The following is a 20,391-nucleotide window of genomic DNA, read 5'->3' as shown; positions in this document are numbered from 1 at the left end:
AGTATCAACCTCAAAGGAAAACAGGTAAGGAACAAACTGCAGTGGATGAAAATACTCTTTAGGGTTATTTTTGCACAAAGTGAGCCAGAGCTAAAATATGGCTTTCAAGGATTTAGAGAAATCCAATTCAGGCTCAATTAAAACCCAATTCAGCACACACTTAATCCTGAGCTTCTGCAAGTGAACAGTGATAGGATATCCCAGCTTTCCAGGACTGCTTCATTAAGGAAGCAATGAGAGGTACCTTAGAGGGCCTTAACAGAAAATGGAAAGGAAACTGGTTGTAAAATGAAAAAGGAAACTATTAGAGATTTTTTTCTCATTCCCTGGGTTACTTTCTTGGCAAAGATTTGCCACAAAAATCATTTCAAACACAGCCTTTGTCTAATGGAAAACATAATTGCTGATGCACTCGAAATTTCATTTTCTGAGCAGTGCACCAGGTTCTCTTGAACAGATGAGGCTTTGGGCATTCCATGCACTGCAGGAACAACAACCAAGAGAGAATCAAAGAGAGAATCATCTGCCAAGGCAGCCCAGAGCTGCAGAGCCACATCCCCTCCTGTGCACACAAATGCTGATGCTGCACTTCATGGCCACGCAGAAAGCTCAGCAGTTAATTACTGTAAATTACAACCTTAGATTTCCCCTAAACACACCTGAAAAAGCAGATTTAAAAATTCGTTGGCAAGAGCACTCTTCACACTCCATATCTGGTAGTCCTCCAGAGTGAGGTGTCCGAGCTGGAAGAGAGGAGAAGAAAGGGAAGGAAAAACCATCAAAACATGAACCTGGTTCTGGTAAAATGCTCATTACCTGTTTCATACAAGGCAGGACAAAACCAGGGAATTGATAAAAATTGGCTGTACCACTATTTAAATAAAATTTGATCCAGTAAAAGAAAAAAAATTCCAGTTCTATCATAAGACAGGCAGCCTAGAGAGCTGAGCAGTTCAGAGAGCAGAGGTGAGCAGTGACCAGGGTGGAACCTCTCCATCATTCCCATCCCTGCACCCCTCACACCCCCACAGCCTCCTCTGAGGGGAGGAAAAACCAGTTTGGGTCAGCAGGCCCCTGTGATCTCACCTAACAACACAAATGCCTTGAGTTCCTCGCCCCTGCCAAGTGTAACACTGACCATGTCAGGGGGGTCCCTGAGCCAGTGAAGGATCAGGCTGAGTTTGTTACCTGGCACTAGAATTCAGAGCCAATGTTACAGCACTGCCAGCCACTCTGCCTCTCCTCCCAGACCATTTTCTGCAGAGTTAACCCAGGTCAAAGCTAACACATGAAAAGAGGTTAAATAATTTATGTAATTACTGCACCATCAGCTCTTTCCAGCACTACACTGATGATGCCACTAAAAAAATCCTCTGAAGACTGAAGTCTTCTTTTTTAACTCTTTGTGGATTCAGGACTGCTGTACACTTGATCATCAACTGCCCTTTTTTTTCAAGAAGCCAAACAATAGAAACCTCAAAGGATGAAACAGAGAGAAGCCACAACTTCCACTGCTTTGGCAATTAAAGAATTACAATCAAGTATTTGCCACCACTTTGTTGGAGTACAAGCAGGCAAGACAACTATTCACACACATAATTAAGCATTTCTAGACATTCTTTATAGTTTTTCATAAATTATTTCTCATTCCCAGACACTCTTCCCAATTAGTGAAGCAAAGGATGAAATAATGGAAGCAACTTCAACAATATTTTTTGTGGATATCTCTAAATCTCCTATTTCCAGAGAGCAAGGAGGAGAATTACAGATAATTACAGATTTACACCCAGCTACATTTAAAGCACAATATAAACTACCAGGACTTTCTGCTGTGTCATGACAGATGCTTCCATAGGAGGATAATGTGTCTTGACACAGCATAAAATATAAGATAAACTTCTGCACTCTCTCTCTCAAGATCAATTTTAACAGGAAACAAAGAACAGTTTCCCCAGAACAGAAGTCAAGCATCAGATTTAAAACTGGTGTTAGTTATGCACAGCAGAGCTTTGCAAACAGTGCAGGCTTCCAATTAATTTCACCTGGTTATGCATTTTGGGTTTAGCTTCACATATTAAAATAGCTTATAAAATTCAAACACATCCTTTCTTTCACAGAACAAGCTGGTAAATTTTAATGGAAAACTGACATTCCTTGGAAAAGATTCTTTTATTGACACATCTCTGCTCTAAAGAAAGCACTTCCTTATAAATAAACTGAAGATACTGGAGTATAAAAATGACAAGACAAGAAGAGCAAATTCCTACCTTTGTGTTATCATGCACATGTAAAATATCTTCCACGATTTCAGACAAACCCATGTCCAACTCCTTCAACAAAAGGATTAGAAATCAGAGTTAAAGTCTCCCAGCAGGATGTGCTCAGAATAAAAATAAAACTGTAAGAAATGCTGGAAACTCTCAGTAATTCAAACCAAGGGCTCCCAGATAAAAAATCTGTGCTTTTGTTCCTTTCTTTATATGAAAGAACACACATTATAGACAGACCACTGAGCTTTGGGCAGGTCAGAACACACATTTAACCAAACCCTGGGATTTGGAGAGGTCAGAACACACATTTAACCAAACCCTGGAGAGGTCAGAACACACATTTAACCAAACCCTGGGATTTGAACAGGTCAGAACACACATTTAACCAAACCCTGGGATTTGGGCAGGTCAGAACACACATTATAGACAGACCACTGAGCTTTGGGCAGGTCAGAACACACATTTAACCAAACCCTGGGATTTGGACAGCTCAGAACACACATTATAGACAGACCACTGAGCTTTGGGCAGGTCAGAACACACATTTAACCAAACCCTGGGATCTGGGCAGGTCAGAACACACATTTAACCAAACCCTGGGATCTGGGCAGGTCAGAACACACATTTAACCAAACCTTGGGATTTGGAGAGGTCAGAACACACATTTAACCAAACCTTGGGATTTGGAGAGGTCAGAACACACATTTAACCAAACCTTGGGATCTGGGCAGCTCAGAACACACATTTAACCAAACCCTGGGATTTGGACAGGTCAGAACACACATTTAACCAAACCCTGGGATTTGGGCAGGTCAGAACACACATTATAGACAGACCACTGAGCTTTGGGCAGGTCAGAACACACATTTAACCAAACCTTGGGACTCAGAACACACATTTAACCAAACCCTGGGATCTGGGCAGCTCAGAACACACATTCCAACCCAATCTCGTGCTTGGGGCAGGTGACAGCTCTGCAAGGCAAGGGACAGCCACCTGTCCCCCTCCCCAGCTGAGGGGAGCCTGTACCTCAGTGACCCCCACCCAAACAAGATGCACACTGCTCCTTTGGCAGGATGGCTCAGGAAACAGAAGGAAACCAACCCCCAGACAGCACTCACAGGGATTTTGTCTGTCCTGTTGTCTTTCCAGACCTCTAAAAGTGCCACCACCATGTCCTTGAGCTCGGTGCGGGACAAGACCCCATCGCGGTCCACGTCAAACACCTTGAAGCAAACTGGGAGAAAAGGGAATGGCTTTGCCGTCAGAACCATTGCACAATTGATTTATTTGTGTCAGAACCATTGCACAATCCTTTTTTCTTTATTCCTTGCAGCCCCTGAGGCTGCAGAGCAGCTGATGCAGGGCTGACAGCTCTGAAGGGGGGATGCACGTGTGGAGGTGAGGAAATGGAGCAGCTGTTTCACAAACTCAAACCCACATCCCTGCAATGCTCTGCTTGCTGTGTTTGCTGATGGGACCTGGCAGGGAACACATGTGCATCCAGAAATTTCCAGGGAATTACAGCTTGGAAGTAGCAACAGTGTGGTTTTGGAGAAGTAGGGAACAAAAAGTGTTTCAAAACACAGGAACCTTGCAGGGAGCCAGCTGGGAAATGGGCAGTGAAAAGCCACAACATGCTATTTACCACAAGACAATCAAATAGGACATTTGTTTTCTATTATAGATAATGAGTAGCTAAGTGTCTGCACTTTCTATATTGAGATACATACTTGTGCCTCAAAATGCAGAGCACTGAAAAAATAACTTCTGAAATGTAGTTTTCCCCAGTTAGATAATTTACATGGAACCACTGTAAAATACATGGAATTAGGTTTAATCATCCTTTATAAAAGGAAAGCTTGATATTTAAAATTCCTCTGTTGTTTGAAACTTTTAAAGTCACTTTTCACAGACTTGTTCAGTGGGAAAAGAATCTCAAAAGATGAAAACAACTAAACCTCATTGTTCAAACTGAAAAACTGCTCCCAAATTAACAGTTAAATTTTGCATACTTACACTTCTGTCTCTCTGCCAAGGGTCCCCTGCAACATGCTGAGAGCCCACAGGAAATTTCTTTAAAATCTATGTGATTGTCTCGGTTTTCATCAAAAGCATTAAACAAACCTGCAAACCACAAAAGCATCTCCTGTTACAGCACCTGAGAGAGGCACCCTGCACCTCCACCAGGGGTTCATGGGCAGGGAGAGGTACAAACACTTGTCATTTACTCTCATTAAGTGTAATAAAGGCAATTAAGCACTACTAAAGGTGAATTTAAAGGTGAATTAGATGTCTCAGGGATGGCTGATCCAGCCGGGGTGGGGAGGGAATGAAGAATTCTGAGCAGGTGCCTGCTCCTCACACCCTCCTTGTAATGAGTGATGGAGAGTGGAGCTGAACCTGTATGGGCAGCCCTTCCCACGTGCCTGGCAGAAATTCCTGTGGAAAGCACTGAGCTGCACTGCAAACTTGGTCCTGCATTAAGAGCTGTAGCTACCAGCCTTCAAAGCATTTAAGAGTTCAAATCATTCAGCATTATTTATCCCATAACTTGTATTTTTTTTTTTAGCAACAATGACTCCACAGAAGGCAAAGAATGAGCAGAAACCATTCAAGTTTCCCCACAGCAGCTGTGTAAGTTTAAATCACTAAGGAGATAAAAGACACTCAGAAACAAAAGGATGTGGGGATACATCCCTACAGAATTGGACATAAATTCTGATTTTTTACCATTGCAGACTTCATTTACCATTTTACCATTGCATTTCCCCTTTGTTACTTACTGCTGCCACTTCTCAGTAAAGCCAACTTTTTGGTAATAATAAAATTGTCACTCCAGGACTGCAGAGCAGAAGTGGAGTGCAAGTGGAATGTCCCTGAATGTCCCCATGTCATGCAGCAAATGGCAATGGGACAGCTCCAGTTATTACCAGAGTGGCTTCGACTGGACAGACCAGTCTGGTTGTCAGTCGAAATAACAACCTGCAAATCTCCTGAATTAAATCTTCCTTAATTTGCACTGTTAGGGAGGAGTGTTTCGTTGGCTGCATGATACAGCAGCTGACTTGCAAGCTGAGGTGTCATTTAATAGCTGAAACTCCCATTTGTCAGTTTAAAAATGCTCAATTTTCTCTCACTCAGGCCCAGCAGTTTATTTTGCCTTTACAGAATCTTAAGAAATAATTTTAAGCAACTACAGGGCAACTTCAACATAAAATCTGACACATTTCCCACCAACTGATAACAATGCAACACCTCCTTCAGCATCCCAGACTTCCCACCAAACAGAGACTTTCCCTCTTTTCCCATTTTTCAGTGAAGTTATTCTGTCCTTGAGCTGCAAGGGCATTTCAGAACAGACACTCCCAAAGCCACCACAGCTGGGAGCAGCCTGCTCTCCCTCCATACCTTCACTCAGGGATTGATGGATTGGGGGGGACACCAAGGGGGCAAAAGTCTCCAAATCAAAGCGTCCTGTCCGTGACTGAGCCTTGAGCAGCCAGTAGCGCTTCTCCAGGTCGATGATGTCAGATTCCTCCACTGCAGAACCAAATAAATACAAATAAATCATCAAAATAAATTGAAATAAATCAAGAAATCACCTTCCTTGGCCACAGAACCTTCTCACCCATTCACCATCAAGGAATTCACCATCAATAACATCAGCACAAGTGTGTAGAAACACAGAAATTAACTTTTCCCATATTTCACCTATTTCTCTTTGGTGATTTGAACAGGCAGTTTGTATGTGCAGTGGCTTATTTTCCCAGGGTATTCAGTCTTAAAATCCTCAAAAAAGATGTGAAGTAGCATTAAAAAAAAAATAAAATCCCAGATCTTTTATGGAAAAGAATTATGTAGTACTTGGCTGCCCCTTAAAAAACTGCTATTTGAAATTTTAAACTTTTTTATACAGTAATAAGGCTAAATTTTAATGTGGCATTTAAATGTTGTATCTCAGCATTATTTTTTTCCAAATATAAAATAGTTTGCTTCACTTTATTATTTATACTATAGAATTATTTCTAATTATTTAATTTACAGTAAACACTGGGGAGTGGTCACACAAACCTACAATGCAGAGGAACTTAAAAGGCAATTTAAAAAGGGGAAAAAACCCCAAACCCAAGAAATAAAACAAGGTGCAAGGATGGATAAAAATAGCCAGAGGAAGAACTTGTGTTTTCCTTCAAGCCATTCTATACAAACGCTCTCTTTATGCTTTAGCCTTGAAATGAAATAAATATACAGATATAAAACAAGATTAAATTTCTGCCCAACAATACTTTTAACCTTTTTACATATGCAAGTGTGTCACAACAGTGCTTTAGGTCAGTGCCAATTAATTGGTTCTCAAATAGATCTGGAATGACAAAGCTGTCTATATTAAGAAGCACTACGTGTGATCTCATTCCCAGATGGTTCTGAGCCCTTAAATCCATGCCAGTTTTCTAATAGGTTTAACTTGAGCTATTTGGCCTGGTTTAGTCCACAGAAACAATAATAATCCTGTAAGGCTTAAGAACTGAGGGGCTCCACCTAAAAAGTTGTGTCAAATTGAAATTTTATTGATTTCTTTGCCCGTTTCTGTCATTAGTGGCAGTAATTTACTTAAAATAGTAACTTAGGTAACCTGCAGTGAGTATGAAGTGGTTGGAACTGCCCAGCAGGAGCATCATGTGATGCACCAAAACTTACACAACCCTCACCCTCAGCAGCACAAAGAGTGGAGAAATCTGAATAAAATCTCTGGAGTTGGAGGAGTGGAAGGGTTTGCATTTCCCTCTAAGGTGCTTTTGGACATCAGTGACAAATGTCCCTTTCCTGAGCGCCTTCAGAGCAGTGACAGAGGTGACAGCCCCAGCCCTGCCTCCCCAGCTCCTCAGGGCATCGCTGCAGCTCCTGGGCATGCACACAGGGAGAGGAGAGCTGACCCAGCAGAAAAACTCCTTTCCTTTCTCCTCTCCCTCCTTCCCAGATGGACCAAGCCCCGATCTTCTACCATCCCCTGGCTCTTGGCTGGGCTGGAATCCCAGAGTTATTTGGGTTGGAAGGGACCTTTAAAGGTCACCCCCACCTCCTCCAGGGACACCTTGCACTGGATCAGGTTGCTCCATCCAACGTCCCTGGGGTTTCCAGGGATGAGGAATCCACCAAGGCATCACAAAAGCTTCCTCCCTCACAGCTGCTCTGAGTTCAAACCCATTTTCCCATGTCCTGCCACCTACTGAAAGCCTGTCCCAGTACATGAGGAAGCAGCAATCCAGATTTATGAAGGAATATTCTTCAGGAATTATTTCTTTAAATATCAGAGATGTGAGGAGAATCCCGGGGCTCTTCCCCTTCCCAAACAATGGGAGAGGGGAGCTTGTGCTGCCACTTACAGGAATTCCACTTCCACCTTACTGCTCTCATTAGCAAACACAAAAGATTATTTATGTTCTCTTGTGCATGACCATGTAAATCACTTTGCTTCCTTTTAATCCACCTCTGTAAGTAGGAAGAATAACAAATCTGTGAGCTGCACTTCATTCTTCAAGTGATGCAACACTGAGAATATTCAAAAGCCAGCAGGAAGCTCCAATTGTCCTCACTGAAGAGTAAATCTGCAGAAACCTCTCTCTGGCAGGTGCAATATTTATCTTTAGTAATTAAGAACCGCAAGAATGTTATATTTTGCCAGAGAACCTCTCTCAAATACCTCCAGTAGAAGTTAGTTGTATTCTGATTTTTTTTTTTTTTTGCTTGTACTTCACAGATGTTTCTACAGTGGTGACTCCATTGTTTTATTATTTCAGCTCAGAAAAGAAAGGTTATCAGAAAGCATCTTGTCTTTGTGTTCACAAGAATTGACACCATGGTCACTTAAAGATAGAGAATTTTCAAATAATCACCTTGAAGAGAACAGCTGATCAGTGTTAGCACAAGTGTTACATTTTTATTCTAGCCCAAATGCACGGACTTTCTGCACAAGCACTTTAGAAAGTAAAACCATGCAGTAAAGAACATTCTCAGCACTGATTAGCCTTCCACAAATCAGGTTAACCATGAGTAAAAATGTGACAGAAGAGTATTTCTCATTCAGAGCTGTAACAAACTGCAGCCCAGTGTAGCATTCAGTGGATAAAGGGAGCAGCAATTCTTGGACTGCAGCACAGGGAGGTTCAGCTGCAGCTGAGCAGCAGCTGTTGCATAATTTGATTTCTCCAGACTAACTTTTCACATAATCTTGTGAATCAGTCTCAGGATATGCAGTGCACCATCTATTCCTCCATGAGTGCAAACTAAAAGAAATCTCTGGCAGTTTATGATGATTCAGATAATCAGATTTGTTACTGAAGTTCAGTGAAGCCTGGAAGGGCACACCACACTCAGTACCCAAACGTATCAGTGTGCAGGACAGAACCCCCCATTCCACTGAGGTTCTGTACAGATAAGAGACTTTATCTTTCCAAAATACATCCTTTTTTCCCCTAATGCCTGTTCATCTCACATCAAACTGTAAACTGGGCTTTCATTCAGATTACTCAAAAAGATGTATTTTATATACACAATATAGGCCAAAACCTCAGGATGCACAGGCTTTCTAGGCCAAGTAATTATTCATTTTGGCAATTAAATACATGATAGGATTATTTGAGGCCACATGGACATGATACACCTGAGAAATGGAAGTAGTTTACTACCACATGCTGATTTATGTCTCCTTCATCCCTTGCCCATTAGAAATGTGAAAAGCTTTCAGAACTCTAAAACTATGAATACTTTTTTTGTTCAATTCTCTAAGAATTAGACCAACATAATCAGAGGCATAATAAGTAAACAACTGAAGCACAGTCCTCTTCTTCTAAAGGAAGAACAAATAAACATTTTCAATCAAAATCTCATCTAAAACTGTAAAACTACTAAAAATGAGTGAATTTAGAACGTTGATCAACAGGCAGGTGCATGGCAGTGATAAAAACTAAAGCCCCATGTTACATTTTAATGCCATTCCCACAAAATGCTCCTCTAAAATATTCCACAGATACCAAGCCATGAATAACCTTCTACCTTAGAAAACAAATTTAAAAGCACGTTTTCATTTCAGCCACTGCTTATTACAATTCTTTATAGGACCAGAATTCCCCAAGCATTGCAGTACATGAGAGAAGTTCAAGATTTACCCACCTATGGGTACAATCCTGTCTGGCTCACAGCAGCAGAAACATACCATATTCCCAACATTTTACCAGGCCTTGGGCTGCTCCCTGCTCACCAGCATGTGCTCCAGGAGGGAGCCCAAAGGGACACCAAACAGCTTCTCACTGCAAACTCTCCTTTGTGCCTTTCAAATTAACCCCCAGAACACTCTGGGACTGAGAGCTGCTTTGCAAGACACAAAATAGCCTGGAACTAAGAGGATAACAAGTGGCAAAATGCAGATTAAGTGACACCAAGGCTTTTACTTATTGGCCTGGGCTGCTGTCAGACTTTCATCTTTGTGCTCTGGCTGATTAAAAACAAACACACAGGGAAGGGGATGTTAAAGCCTCAGCCAGGGGGATCCCTGTGCGTGCCAGGCACGGGCAGCCAGTGCTCACCCAGCAGAATAAGGGGGAGCAGTGCCTCAGGAGAGAGGAGGTGAGAAGGAGGTGAACTGTAATGAGAAGGAGAAGGATGGAGGCACCACCGAGTACAGAAGTGCCAGGGACAGATCCAGGGAGGGCGAAGATATGGAGGGGGGCTTCAGGTGAGCAAACGCTGCAGTGCTGAGGAACAGAGAGACCACAGCCAGGTGAGGGAGGCAGGTGGAAAGGGCTTTGTGCCATCCCTGCTCAGAGGGGATCCTCAGCACAGCCCTGAAGATCTGCACATAGGAGAAAACAATGAACATGAAACAACCCAGCGCTAAAAAGACACTAACAGCAAGAAGCCCCAGTTCCCTGAGATGGGATTTTGAGCAGGAGAGCTTGAGGATGTAAAACCCTCAGCCAGGGGGGATCCCTGTGCGTGCCAGGCACGGGCAGCCAGTGCTCACCCAGCAGAATAAGGGGGAGCAGTGCCTCAGGGTGGGAGCAGGGAGGGCTCAGGAGCTCCCCTCTCCCAGCACAGAACGGAACCAGCCCTGCAAAGCAAATTCCACAGGGCCAAAATCTCCAGGCCGGCCTTCTAGTGCCTTCCACAGAGGGCAGCTCTGGAGGGGGTGCCCACTGCAGAACATGGGTTTAGCACCATGGAGGGATGGTTTAACACCATGGAGGGATGGTTTAACACCATGGAGGGATGGTTTAGCACCATGGAGGGATGGTTTAACAGCAAAGGGAGGCATCCCCTGAGTGCGCTTTGCTTTCAGCCTCCCAGCCCATCCTCCCCCAGAGCTGACAATCCCAGCTTGGATTTTGTGCTCTTTCCAAAAGTGCCTCTCCCATTTCAGCCACCCTGCCTTCCTTACCCAGGCCCCCTCTCTTTTACTGTATTAAATAGTGATAAATGCATAGTCTAAAATAGAATTATTTGTACTGATTGCAGTCATAACTGCCCCTGGGTGGGTGAGAGCTCTCAGAAAGAAAAGGTGAATTTTTCTGACAACACAGGAGTCTCCTCCATTCAAAGGGGAATTGGATGTTAAACTCAGTGAAACAAGAACTGGGTGACAAAAAGGTACAAATTAAACATTCTGCCAGTTCAAAACCAGCAACCTGATGAACAGAATTATTTTCCCCGTGGAAAAGGGCTGAAAACCTGAGTGTCTAAGCCCATTGCATGACACTGAGTCACACCAAAATGACACATAAAACAGGCAACCAGCACCTATGTTGCAGCAGAAAAAACATTTCCAGCTAAATGAAGGAAATCAGTGAGGTGTCCCCTGAGTCAGTGTGACAGAAATGTGGGATTTACAGGCTCCATCACAGTGCTGTTCAATGTAATGGCTTCAAAAAAATATATATATTAAATGAATTTAAATGTATATGATCATACTACAGAACTAAGAAAATCCAAACTACTGCTACTTGGTCACTCCTCAGGTGTAAGACAAATCCATACCCCTGAAACTGCTTTTTTAGGAACAAAGGCCACTTATTTTGGCAGCTTTCAAATAAAATTATTCATATTTCTGATTTAAGTGAAACGGAAAAAAAATTGATTAAAAGCAGCAAGTGTGTGCAACTTCCTGTAACTTTAAAATTTCATTTCTAATTATGTGTTGAGAAATGTAATTAAAGTCATCTGCACACCAAAACAAATGCTATTTACAAATGAAAAATTAGTATTCCTTTGTTTCCCTGATAGCCTGGCTCATTAAGCAAATTTAAATGGAGTCACTGATGCCTTGCATGAAACGGGGCTGTTCCTGAATCAAAGGGAATAACTTCCCCTGCTTTTATCACTGCCATTTCTTGTGGCTCTGACACATTGTCCCAGAAGCTGGATGGGAAGCAGAGTGTGAGGTGAGGCTGGGGAGGGGGCTGGGGCTTGTGCCAGCAGATGCAGCAGGACTGAGGAATTCCTGATTGCACAAATTACTTTGCATTTTACAGCAGAACAAAGAGGAAACCTTTCCCTCTTTCTCTGGGTTATGGTGTTTGCCTCAGTTTACCAAACATCACCTCACTTCCTGGTCCTTCCAAAGGCAACCATTCCCCCAGGAAAAACACCAGAACGAGCCTTCAACAGCTCTCAGTGTTTGACACGTTCAGCTGTGTTAAAAATACTCCTCGACTGAATTCGTACTCTTTGGAGTGACCTGATTAGGCTGAAATTACTTCCAAGTGCTCAAGCACTTACATTTTCCTTAGTTTTGCATCTGTTGGATGAGATTCCTACACTGTTGTAAATCACAAGGGAATTCAGTAAAATTTAATTTTATCTAACTGTCCCATGGACTTTCCAATTCTGTGGACAACAACCACATCACCTCCATTTATTTCTGGAATTCACTGAGAAGCTCAATCCCAGCTCTGACATGATGGTATCAGTGACAGGGATATCAAAACCAGAACTGAGAACAACCATAAGTAGTAAATAAAATCTATTAAAACAGTAGCTGTTACATTTAAATTATTTTTTAAATTCCAAGCCTCAGTTTCAGTATGAATAAACTTTCTGTGAAAAGCCCAGTAAAAACTGTTCTGAAAAGTTTCAATTTCAAAGCATAAAAAAGAGCAGATCTCAGTTTGACACAGGTCAAGATCTTTCCCAGAGCTGAGCTCCAGAACACTCTGAGGGCTGAGGTTTTTTTCACATTCCTCTTTCTCTACCTTTCTGTGAGACCTCAGAATATTCAGTGGTTTTCTGTAACCTCAATGTGTCCTCTCAGCCTTCCACGTAATGCAAATAAATTACCTGTTCATAAACTCCTGACTTCATTATGCATTTTCATTTCAGATGGCCAGAAAAGAGTTTGAATACCCATATTTAAAACCAAGAGGATAAAATAAAAAGGGTGTGTTGCTTTATTCAAGTAACTCACCCATGAGAGGATTAAATGCCACCCTGACACCTGTGAGGAAAACCCAGGAGAGCACATAAAACACAACCAGAGTGCTGAGATCCCTGACAGCTCCAGAGCCACCTCCCTCCTCCCCAGGGACCCTCAGGGGTGGAATGCATGCTTGCATTACCCTGCTCCATCAAGTGTCATTTAGCAGCCTTTTGGTTGTGGATTTAATTTCAAAACCAGCTGTTCCTTCTTTTACATTAGCATAGACATAAGGAAGCACTTCTTCTCTGGAGACAATTCCTGAGGATGCTTCTCTTTAGTTAATTCTACCACATGCCAGGAATATGATTTATTTTACTGGAGAAGCAAATTAAGAGGTAACACTTATTTTTGAAACAAATATTATTTTCTCAACTCTCTCAGTAGTTTTACAACCCACTATATAAAGACCAAAAATAAACCCAGTATTACCAGCCAAACACTTGAGAAATTTTTTTTTTTTTTTTAGCTTGCTTGGTAGCAAACTTCTAGAGAAGTGTTGGAGCCTCAGCATTATTATCTCTTAAAAATAACAAGCCAGTGTCCTTGTACACAACATTTTACATCCCAGCAGAGAAGAGATGAGCTCAGAGAAGGAATTTCTCTCCCTGAGCCCAGCGTGGCAGAGCAGGGGGATTCAATGAGCAACGACTCCGCCTGTGAACTCTGGCAGGGCTTTTTTTAGGATGTGCAGGACAAGAAGAGCCTTTACTCACAGTGTGTGACTCCAGCCAGGGTCTGGTAGAAGGTTGGGGTGTCACTGTCATCAGTGAGGGTCACGTAGACCCCTCCTGAGAGCAGCCACCGCGAGAAGGTGAAAGCGTCTTTGTTGTGCAGCAGCCAAACCCTGAACTTCTCATAGTTCACCTTCTCACCCTGCAAGAACAACCAGAAAATGGGAGCTGTTTTTCTCAATTCCAGTAAACAGGAACCATCCAGCTGTATGAACAAAAAAACTGGGACAATCTCCTAGAAAAATAAGTGCTAATGTAATTTTTCTGCTTGGAGCCAAGCCTGTTTTTCCCTTTCCTTTTGAAACAGCAATGGGAGGGAAATTAACTTTAAGTTCTCTCTGCATTTCAGCCACCTACTCAATGTGGCCTTTGGAAACTCATTTACTCTGAACCTCAGGTGAAAGGGATGAAAAGGAAAATGGTTACTTGCAATGCAAAAGAGCAGAGGTTATTTTGATGAATTTAAATGTATTATTAGAGGTACCAGCTCTGCTGCACCAAAAAACAGGTGCTATAAAATCATAAACATTCTGTTCTATCTGTGCAGGTACACAAACAACACAGAAAAATCAGATTTGGGAATAACTGATGCTGTGATTAATTACTGCAGGAACATGTGGACTCTTTTGCCTCTCCAGTGTGGACCAAAATCCACACTGGAGCATAAAGGTGAACATGACATTCCCAGGATCTCCTCACTCCCTGGTCAGGAACACATAAAAACTACACATTCACACAATTCCAGTGCTGTTTAAAAACCATTTATTTGGATCCTTGCCAAGCTGTGGCCATGAAACCATAGGGATCAGCAGACTAATTTCTACAGGACCTACAAAACTACCTCAAATAAAAGCAAACCCATTATCAGTAGACAAACTCATTATGTGGAGATTCTCATCTCCAGGGGAAATAAACAGGGGTCTGCAAAGTGGAAGAGGTTTCAAGTCATTGATTATTTAAACTCCCCTCATATCACAGACCATTAAACTTCACTGAATTACATCTCTACAGAATCCAACAATTTGCATTTGGCCACGGACTATCTGCAACTGCCAAGTGCAGAAAATTGAAAATTCACTATATTCCCTTTGCCAGGCTGCTCCAATGGCTCATCACCAGCACTGCTGAAACATTTGCTCCTATTCCCATTGCAGGGGGTTGTTTCAGCTCCAGATACTCACTCTTTTTATGCCTCTTTTTCTAGACTAAAGAGTTTTATATTTTCATCCAACAAATCACAGACTGGTTTGGGTTTTGGAAGGGACATGAAAGCCCATCCAGTGCCACCCCTGCCATGGGCAGGGACACCTCCCACTGTCCCAGGCTGCTCCCAGCCCTGTCCAGCCTGGCCTTGGGCACCCTGTGCCAGGCCCTCACCACCCTCACTTTGATTTCTTATTCTTCCATTTCTCCAACAGTTTGGATCAAGAGAAAAGAACATTTCCTCACTCTCTGTTCCACCCTTTCCCTCTTGTTTTTGCACTGCTCTTTGTAAAGGCAGCGAGAGCTGGGTCATTAAAACTCCAATTTTCCCTGCAAGGACAACGAAGAGGAACAGAAAAACTTTGGACAGAAGGAAGAAAGCATTTGAAGCAAGCAATGATGACAGCTGGATTATGATGGAACCTGAGCAATGCAGTTATCACTGAATTTTCCCCCTGTATTTCAGAAATAAAAGGAAAACTCAGATATATTCTAAAGCTTCTATTTCTAGCTGAGTACATGCAATAATCCTGATGAACAGAAGTGCCTATAAACATCATCCTTGAAATCAAAGGCATCCTCCAGAAGGCAGGCAGGAAGGCCCACAGCAGGAACATTAAACTTTCTCACTCTCCAGCAATGCCCATGGATGATTAAGAGCCCAGTAAATCCTGCTGAGTGGGTTATTACACTATTTTCATTTTAAAACAAAAATCAATATGCAGCATTTTCTTGAACAGGAAAATGCTCTGAAGCCCAGATTAATACTCATCTTCCTGCAAGGCTCCATAAAGTATTTCTGGATTTCTTGGACAGCGTGCAATTAACTTGTAGGGTGCAATTCATCACAGCACACTGATGGGAAATCAGAAATAGGAAATGGCACTGAGGGTCAGTCCAGAAGCTGCAGGGCAGTGGATTCAGGATTTCTGCTGCAGCCAGGACTCAGGGATGCAATCACTGCCTCCAGAGCCAACAGGACACCAGGGCCAGAGCAGAGTCTGGCCCAGGCACTGCCCACAACCAGAGCCATCTCCAGCACAGAACAAGAAAATCTGAACTAATTAAGTAGCCTGATAGCCACAATTAAAGCTTCCAGTCAATCTGGTCAATCCTTGTGCCAGAGGAATGCACAACCATGTCCCCGTTTTGCTGGTCTCAAACCAAGCAAAAAGCCCTGAAAATTCATCAGGATCCCTGGAGTCAAAGAATCACCCATGAATATGAGAGAGCACCAATGCCCTGCTTTAGAGGAGGGCTTCAGCAAGCTCCATAAAGATTGCATCTCTCAAACAACTTAAAGCATAATTAAATGTTGTAGCTCCTGGCAGGAAAATGATACAAAAGCAATAATATAAAATTCCTATCTTGAAGCAACCATGGCTGTCAGGCATTTTTAAATCCAGATTTTCTTTCTTCTCAGCTCTGTGTTCTAGATTTCTTCCCTGATTGCAATAAAATGTTCACACTAATGACTAAGTTCCCACCAGCAATATTAGTATTTAAATTCACCTGATGACATGATTCCCATTGGGAAATGATCTCTTTCTAAGGAGCACAGTGAATACAGGAGCACACAGAATTTATACACCAAACACTGTTCCCATCAATATAAATTCCATGGAATGCCACAACACAAAACCCATGAGCTTTTACCCCAATTAAACAAGGCCAATTTGTTCCCATAGTAAGAAAAAGAAGCTACTTAAGGTAATCTTGACTTTTTTGTAACTGCAACAGGAGGAAAGGTGCATGACACACCTCAGAGAAGCATTTCTTGAGTGACTCTGGGACCTTCCCATCAACCACATGCAGCATCTTCTCCATCTCTTCACGGACCACATAACTCCCAGATTCATTAGAGAAGAGGCTGAAAATATCTGGGGAAATAGAAATATGTGTAAACATCCATGGCAGGGGCATTTTTCAAATGCAAGGTCTATAACTGGCTGAGAATGTCAAAGGCTGTGCAACAGCTAAAGGACTAAAAACTTGGGTTGATCCAAGGTCAGTACAGTCCACAAGGTTAAGGTTAAGACTTTCCTTTTCTTTTACCATTGTAATAAAAAAGAAAATGAGCATTATCAAGTCAGATAAACAGAGAAGACAAAACAACAGAAGTCAGTAGGAAGATGCTTTCTATTTTTTTGAAAAATATCAATGCCATCCTCCTTCCTGTGCCCACATACAGAGACCATCAGGCTTTCTGCAGGATCCCAACACTGACATTCACGATGACTTGGCAAATATTTCATTTTGATGAATACAGAAAACAAAAGTGCACTTATTTCCAAAAATACAGCTAAAAATGCTTCCAAAAATCCCATCTTCACTGTACAATGGTCACATTTTACACTCACAATCCACTGTCTCATTGTTACTAAGTTACATCACTTACATTTTGTTTTCTCCTCCTCTTTGCCTCTTGTGAGTAGAACTAATCCAACTATCAAGTTATTGAAGTGCAGCCCTTTGGATATTCCCCCAAATGAACAGTAGATAACCTACAAGCATAAAATAGAGAAGTTAACCAGAACCAACAGAGATGTCAGAAGTAAAACCAGCAGCTTACACTGAGGCTCCACCTTATGTGGTTTTTAGGCTAATCACCTCCCAATCAGCTAAAGAACTTCAATTATTAATTGTGTTACCCTTTTGTAGCTCTTCTGGTACTAAACAGCCTTTATTTAGTGAAACACAGGTATAAGTTATCAACAGCAGAATAAAAATTCCACATTAGAACCTCCAGTGAAGACGCTTCTCACTTGCTTTTATGGTGGTGTTTCCCCAGGTTTCTTCATCAGGGCTGCAATCTGCCCCAGGCTGGCTCTGATCATCTCAAAAGCACCAAGGGGAGGCAGCAGGAATCCCCAGAGCCCTGGGAGTCACTGCTGCACCACCGGGTGCTTTCCACCAGAGCCAGAGCTGAGCCAGGGCTGGGAGTGCCCAAACAAAACCAGTTCTGGGCCTGGCAAGGCCAGACCTGGCCAAGCCCCAGAGGCTGTGCTGGCAGGAAGGTGACACCTGGCACAGAGTGGCTACACCAGAATTCCTGCTGCTCCTGCAGACACCTCAGCAGTGCTGGGCCACCTGCAGAAACCCCCTCCTTGTCTGTCTGTCCGTCCACCCATCCCTCTGGACTGCTAAAATGTGTCTGCAGGCAGGGCAACGCCAGTGCATGCACAGCAGGATCTCCCCCTCCACAGAACACCCTGAGCCTCCCTGCCAGCCCCTGAGACACAGCATCACCCAAACACCTGCATTTCCACAGGGGCTCCGATCAGCCTCTCCTGGTACTCAGCTTTAATCCATTTACAAATGCTGAATTATTAAAACTGAATTTGTGCTTTATTTGGACACAACAATTGCAGAGGCTTCAAGGCAGAGATTTGAATTCCACACTTTTTATCTCTAATCCTTCTGTCTTCTACAAATGCCTTCAAGGCTACACTGCCCATGTGAGCAATTTACCTTCATATTCCACTGGAATAATTGGGGTTTTTTTTAAATATGCAGATAAAATATCCACTCACTTCTGCTAAACTTTGTACATCTCAGCTGTGATACCAGATGAGCACCAAATATTGCATTTATACATTGTTTCAACACAACCCAAGGATTGCTCATGAGACAAACAGAGGAAAGGAATTCTATGGATCATGTCCAGTGTCTCAGTATTTAATATATGGAATTGCAGCTGGCATTGCTTGGAGTTCAGCTGCTCAACCATTCCTTGGAAGAGTTTATAAACATTTATAAAATAGTGTTCTAGTCCTGTAACACATCATTTCTTCACATTTTTTCATGTTGGTGTGGCATTTGGAAAACTCCTAATAACATGCACCATCAAAATGTGATGCAATTTTGTGTCTTCCAAAATGACTTAATGCTGTTGCAGCTTCACTTAAAACAGCCCCACCCAGGCAGAATGACAGCAATCTGCATTTCAGAATGTAAAATTCACCATCACTGTAAGGCACAGAGTACATTTTAAAATGAAACTGAAGCTTGACATGTTCTGTTCCATGGACAGCTGAGGAGCATACACAGGATTTAAAAACCAAAGCTGTGCTCCTGTCTCCCACCACCTGAGCAGCTTTCCTGCAGTCCAACACCACAGACACAGCTCTGAATTTCCTTTTATTCATATCTTCAACCCCATTCTCCCAAGAGATCCTCCCAAAACATTACTGTCCTGAACACTTAAAAGATGTTTTGTGTGCAGGACAATCACCCAGATTGTTGGATTAAAGTTCCAGGAGTTTCAGTTCTCTGCTTCGTGTCCAGTTCAAAACTCCTGTGGTTTTAATTTAACAAATTGCTGAAGGCCTCTCTCTCCTCAGATATGAAAACCCATTATTTGCAGCATGCAGAGCACACAGCCCAGCTCCAAGGCTCCCAATGATCTGCTTTAGTGACTGAGAGGCTGAAAACTCAGGGTTTTTAGCTGCCTAATGACTTTGCCTGCCTCTCCCCATCCTGAAGCCAGGAATTACAAAGCATCCCTTGACTCAAATCCCAATTTTGGCCCAATTTACAGTTTTCAAGCTCACAGATTTGATACTGCACTGCCTGAGTATGAATGCTACAAGTACATCATAATTTGTACATTTTGAGATGAGTTCTGATGAGAAGCCATCAAAAACCAATTAGGAGTCCTCCATTAATTTTATTTCACCACCTGGAAACCAAGAACTGTTCTATAACCATCATGAGTGTTAAAAGAGAGAATCATCACCAAAATTGTGTCTTTAAGGACAGATTTTTTTAAAAATAAAATAAAAACCAGGCAGCAGACATCTGAAACCCCAGAATCTCTATTTGTGACCAAATCAGCAATTGAATCCTTAATACTGACATGAAAGGGATAGAAAGGTATAAGTTAGCACAGAACATGAAATTCTCAATATTTTATACTATTTCAAACCAATTGTACATTGTGAAAGATCCATTTTTTGGTTTATCTTAGGGGTTACCAACTCTCAAACTCAAAAATTGATGCTGAAGACAGCCTTGAAGCTCTGGGCAAGTCAGACTCCTCCTTTTCCACTGCAAATTCTCCTGCTGAGCCTTAAACACCCACATAAAAAGCAAACAGAAGTAAAGTAGTATCGTGCTCTTTGCCAAAATTTAGGAAAAAAGGGGAAAAAAAGAATGGAGGAAAGACGAAGCTGAGGAAAAGGAACTCTGCCAGAGTGTAAAACCTTCAGCAATGCAACACTTCAGCACTCACATTCTCTAAATAAAACTGGGGGACTTGCACCATCCTCTGAGGTCAACAGCTCTGAGGGTGCCAAAAATAGAGGCTGTGATTAGGAATGACACGGAGCAAGAGATCATCTGAAAGGTCTGCCTAATCTTTGTCTCTCTAGCAAGAATATTTTGATATCTCTCTCAAGAAAGGGGCAATTCTATAAAAGAAAATAACTTTTTAAACATGCACATGTGTAGGATGGTATTACTATTTTTTTTTTTTTAGATAGATATATGCTTATATCCATGTTGCAAATTTTGATTCTGGCTATTTTTCAGCTCATTCATACATCTGTTATGAACAAATTTATTTTTTGAGAGCTTGTAAAGAAAACAAAGTAACAGCCAATGGAATCTCAAAGGAACCAACAGCAACTGGAGTAAATAAAATCTGTTATTATGGTCTTGTCACAAATTCCCAGTCTTTAATTGCCCAAATTTACATCTGGATATTTAGATTTAC

At 42.2% G+C, this 20,391-nt stretch overlaps 1 protein-coding gene across 2 annotated transcripts in view; it reads right to left on the bottom strand.

Annotated features, from left to right (window-relative positions):
* Window positions 1-20,391, bottom strand: part of USP32 (ubiquitin specific peptidase 32) — a 64,391-nt gene that overhangs the window by 23,499 nt on the left and 20,501 nt on the right. For both annotated transcript variants that reach the window (XM_036395013.2, XM_036395014.2), the window contains exons 3-10: window positions 17,074-17,179; window positions 16,437-16,555; window positions 13,455-13,614; window positions 5,682-5,813; window positions 4,290-4,397; window positions 3,392-3,507; window positions 2,268-2,330; window positions 660-743 (exon numbers count right to left, since the gene is read on the bottom strand). In XM_036395013.2, coding sequence (XP_036250906.1) covers window positions 660-743; window positions 2,268-2,330; window positions 3,392-3,507; window positions 4,290-4,397; window positions 5,682-5,813; window positions 13,455-13,614; window positions 16,437-16,555; window positions 17,074-17,179 — 888 coding nt within the window. The remainder of the gene's footprint in view (window positions 1-659; window positions 744-2,267; window positions 2,331-3,391; window positions 3,508-4,289; window positions 4,398-5,681; window positions 5,814-13,454; window positions 13,615-16,436; window positions 16,556-17,073; window positions 17,180-20,391) is intronic.

The sequence above is a fragment of the Molothrus ater genome, chromosome 21 (assembly GCF_012460135.2).
Source record: "Molothrus ater isolate BHLD 08-10-18 breed brown headed cowbird chromosome 21, BPBGC_Mater_1.1, whole genome shotgun sequence".
Classification (NCBI taxonomy): Eukaryota; Metazoa; Chordata; class Aves; order Passeriformes; family Icteridae; genus Molothrus; species Molothrus ater.
The sequence above is the reverse complement of the archived record's forward strand: the minus strand, read 5'-3'. Positions and strand labels throughout refer to the sequence as shown.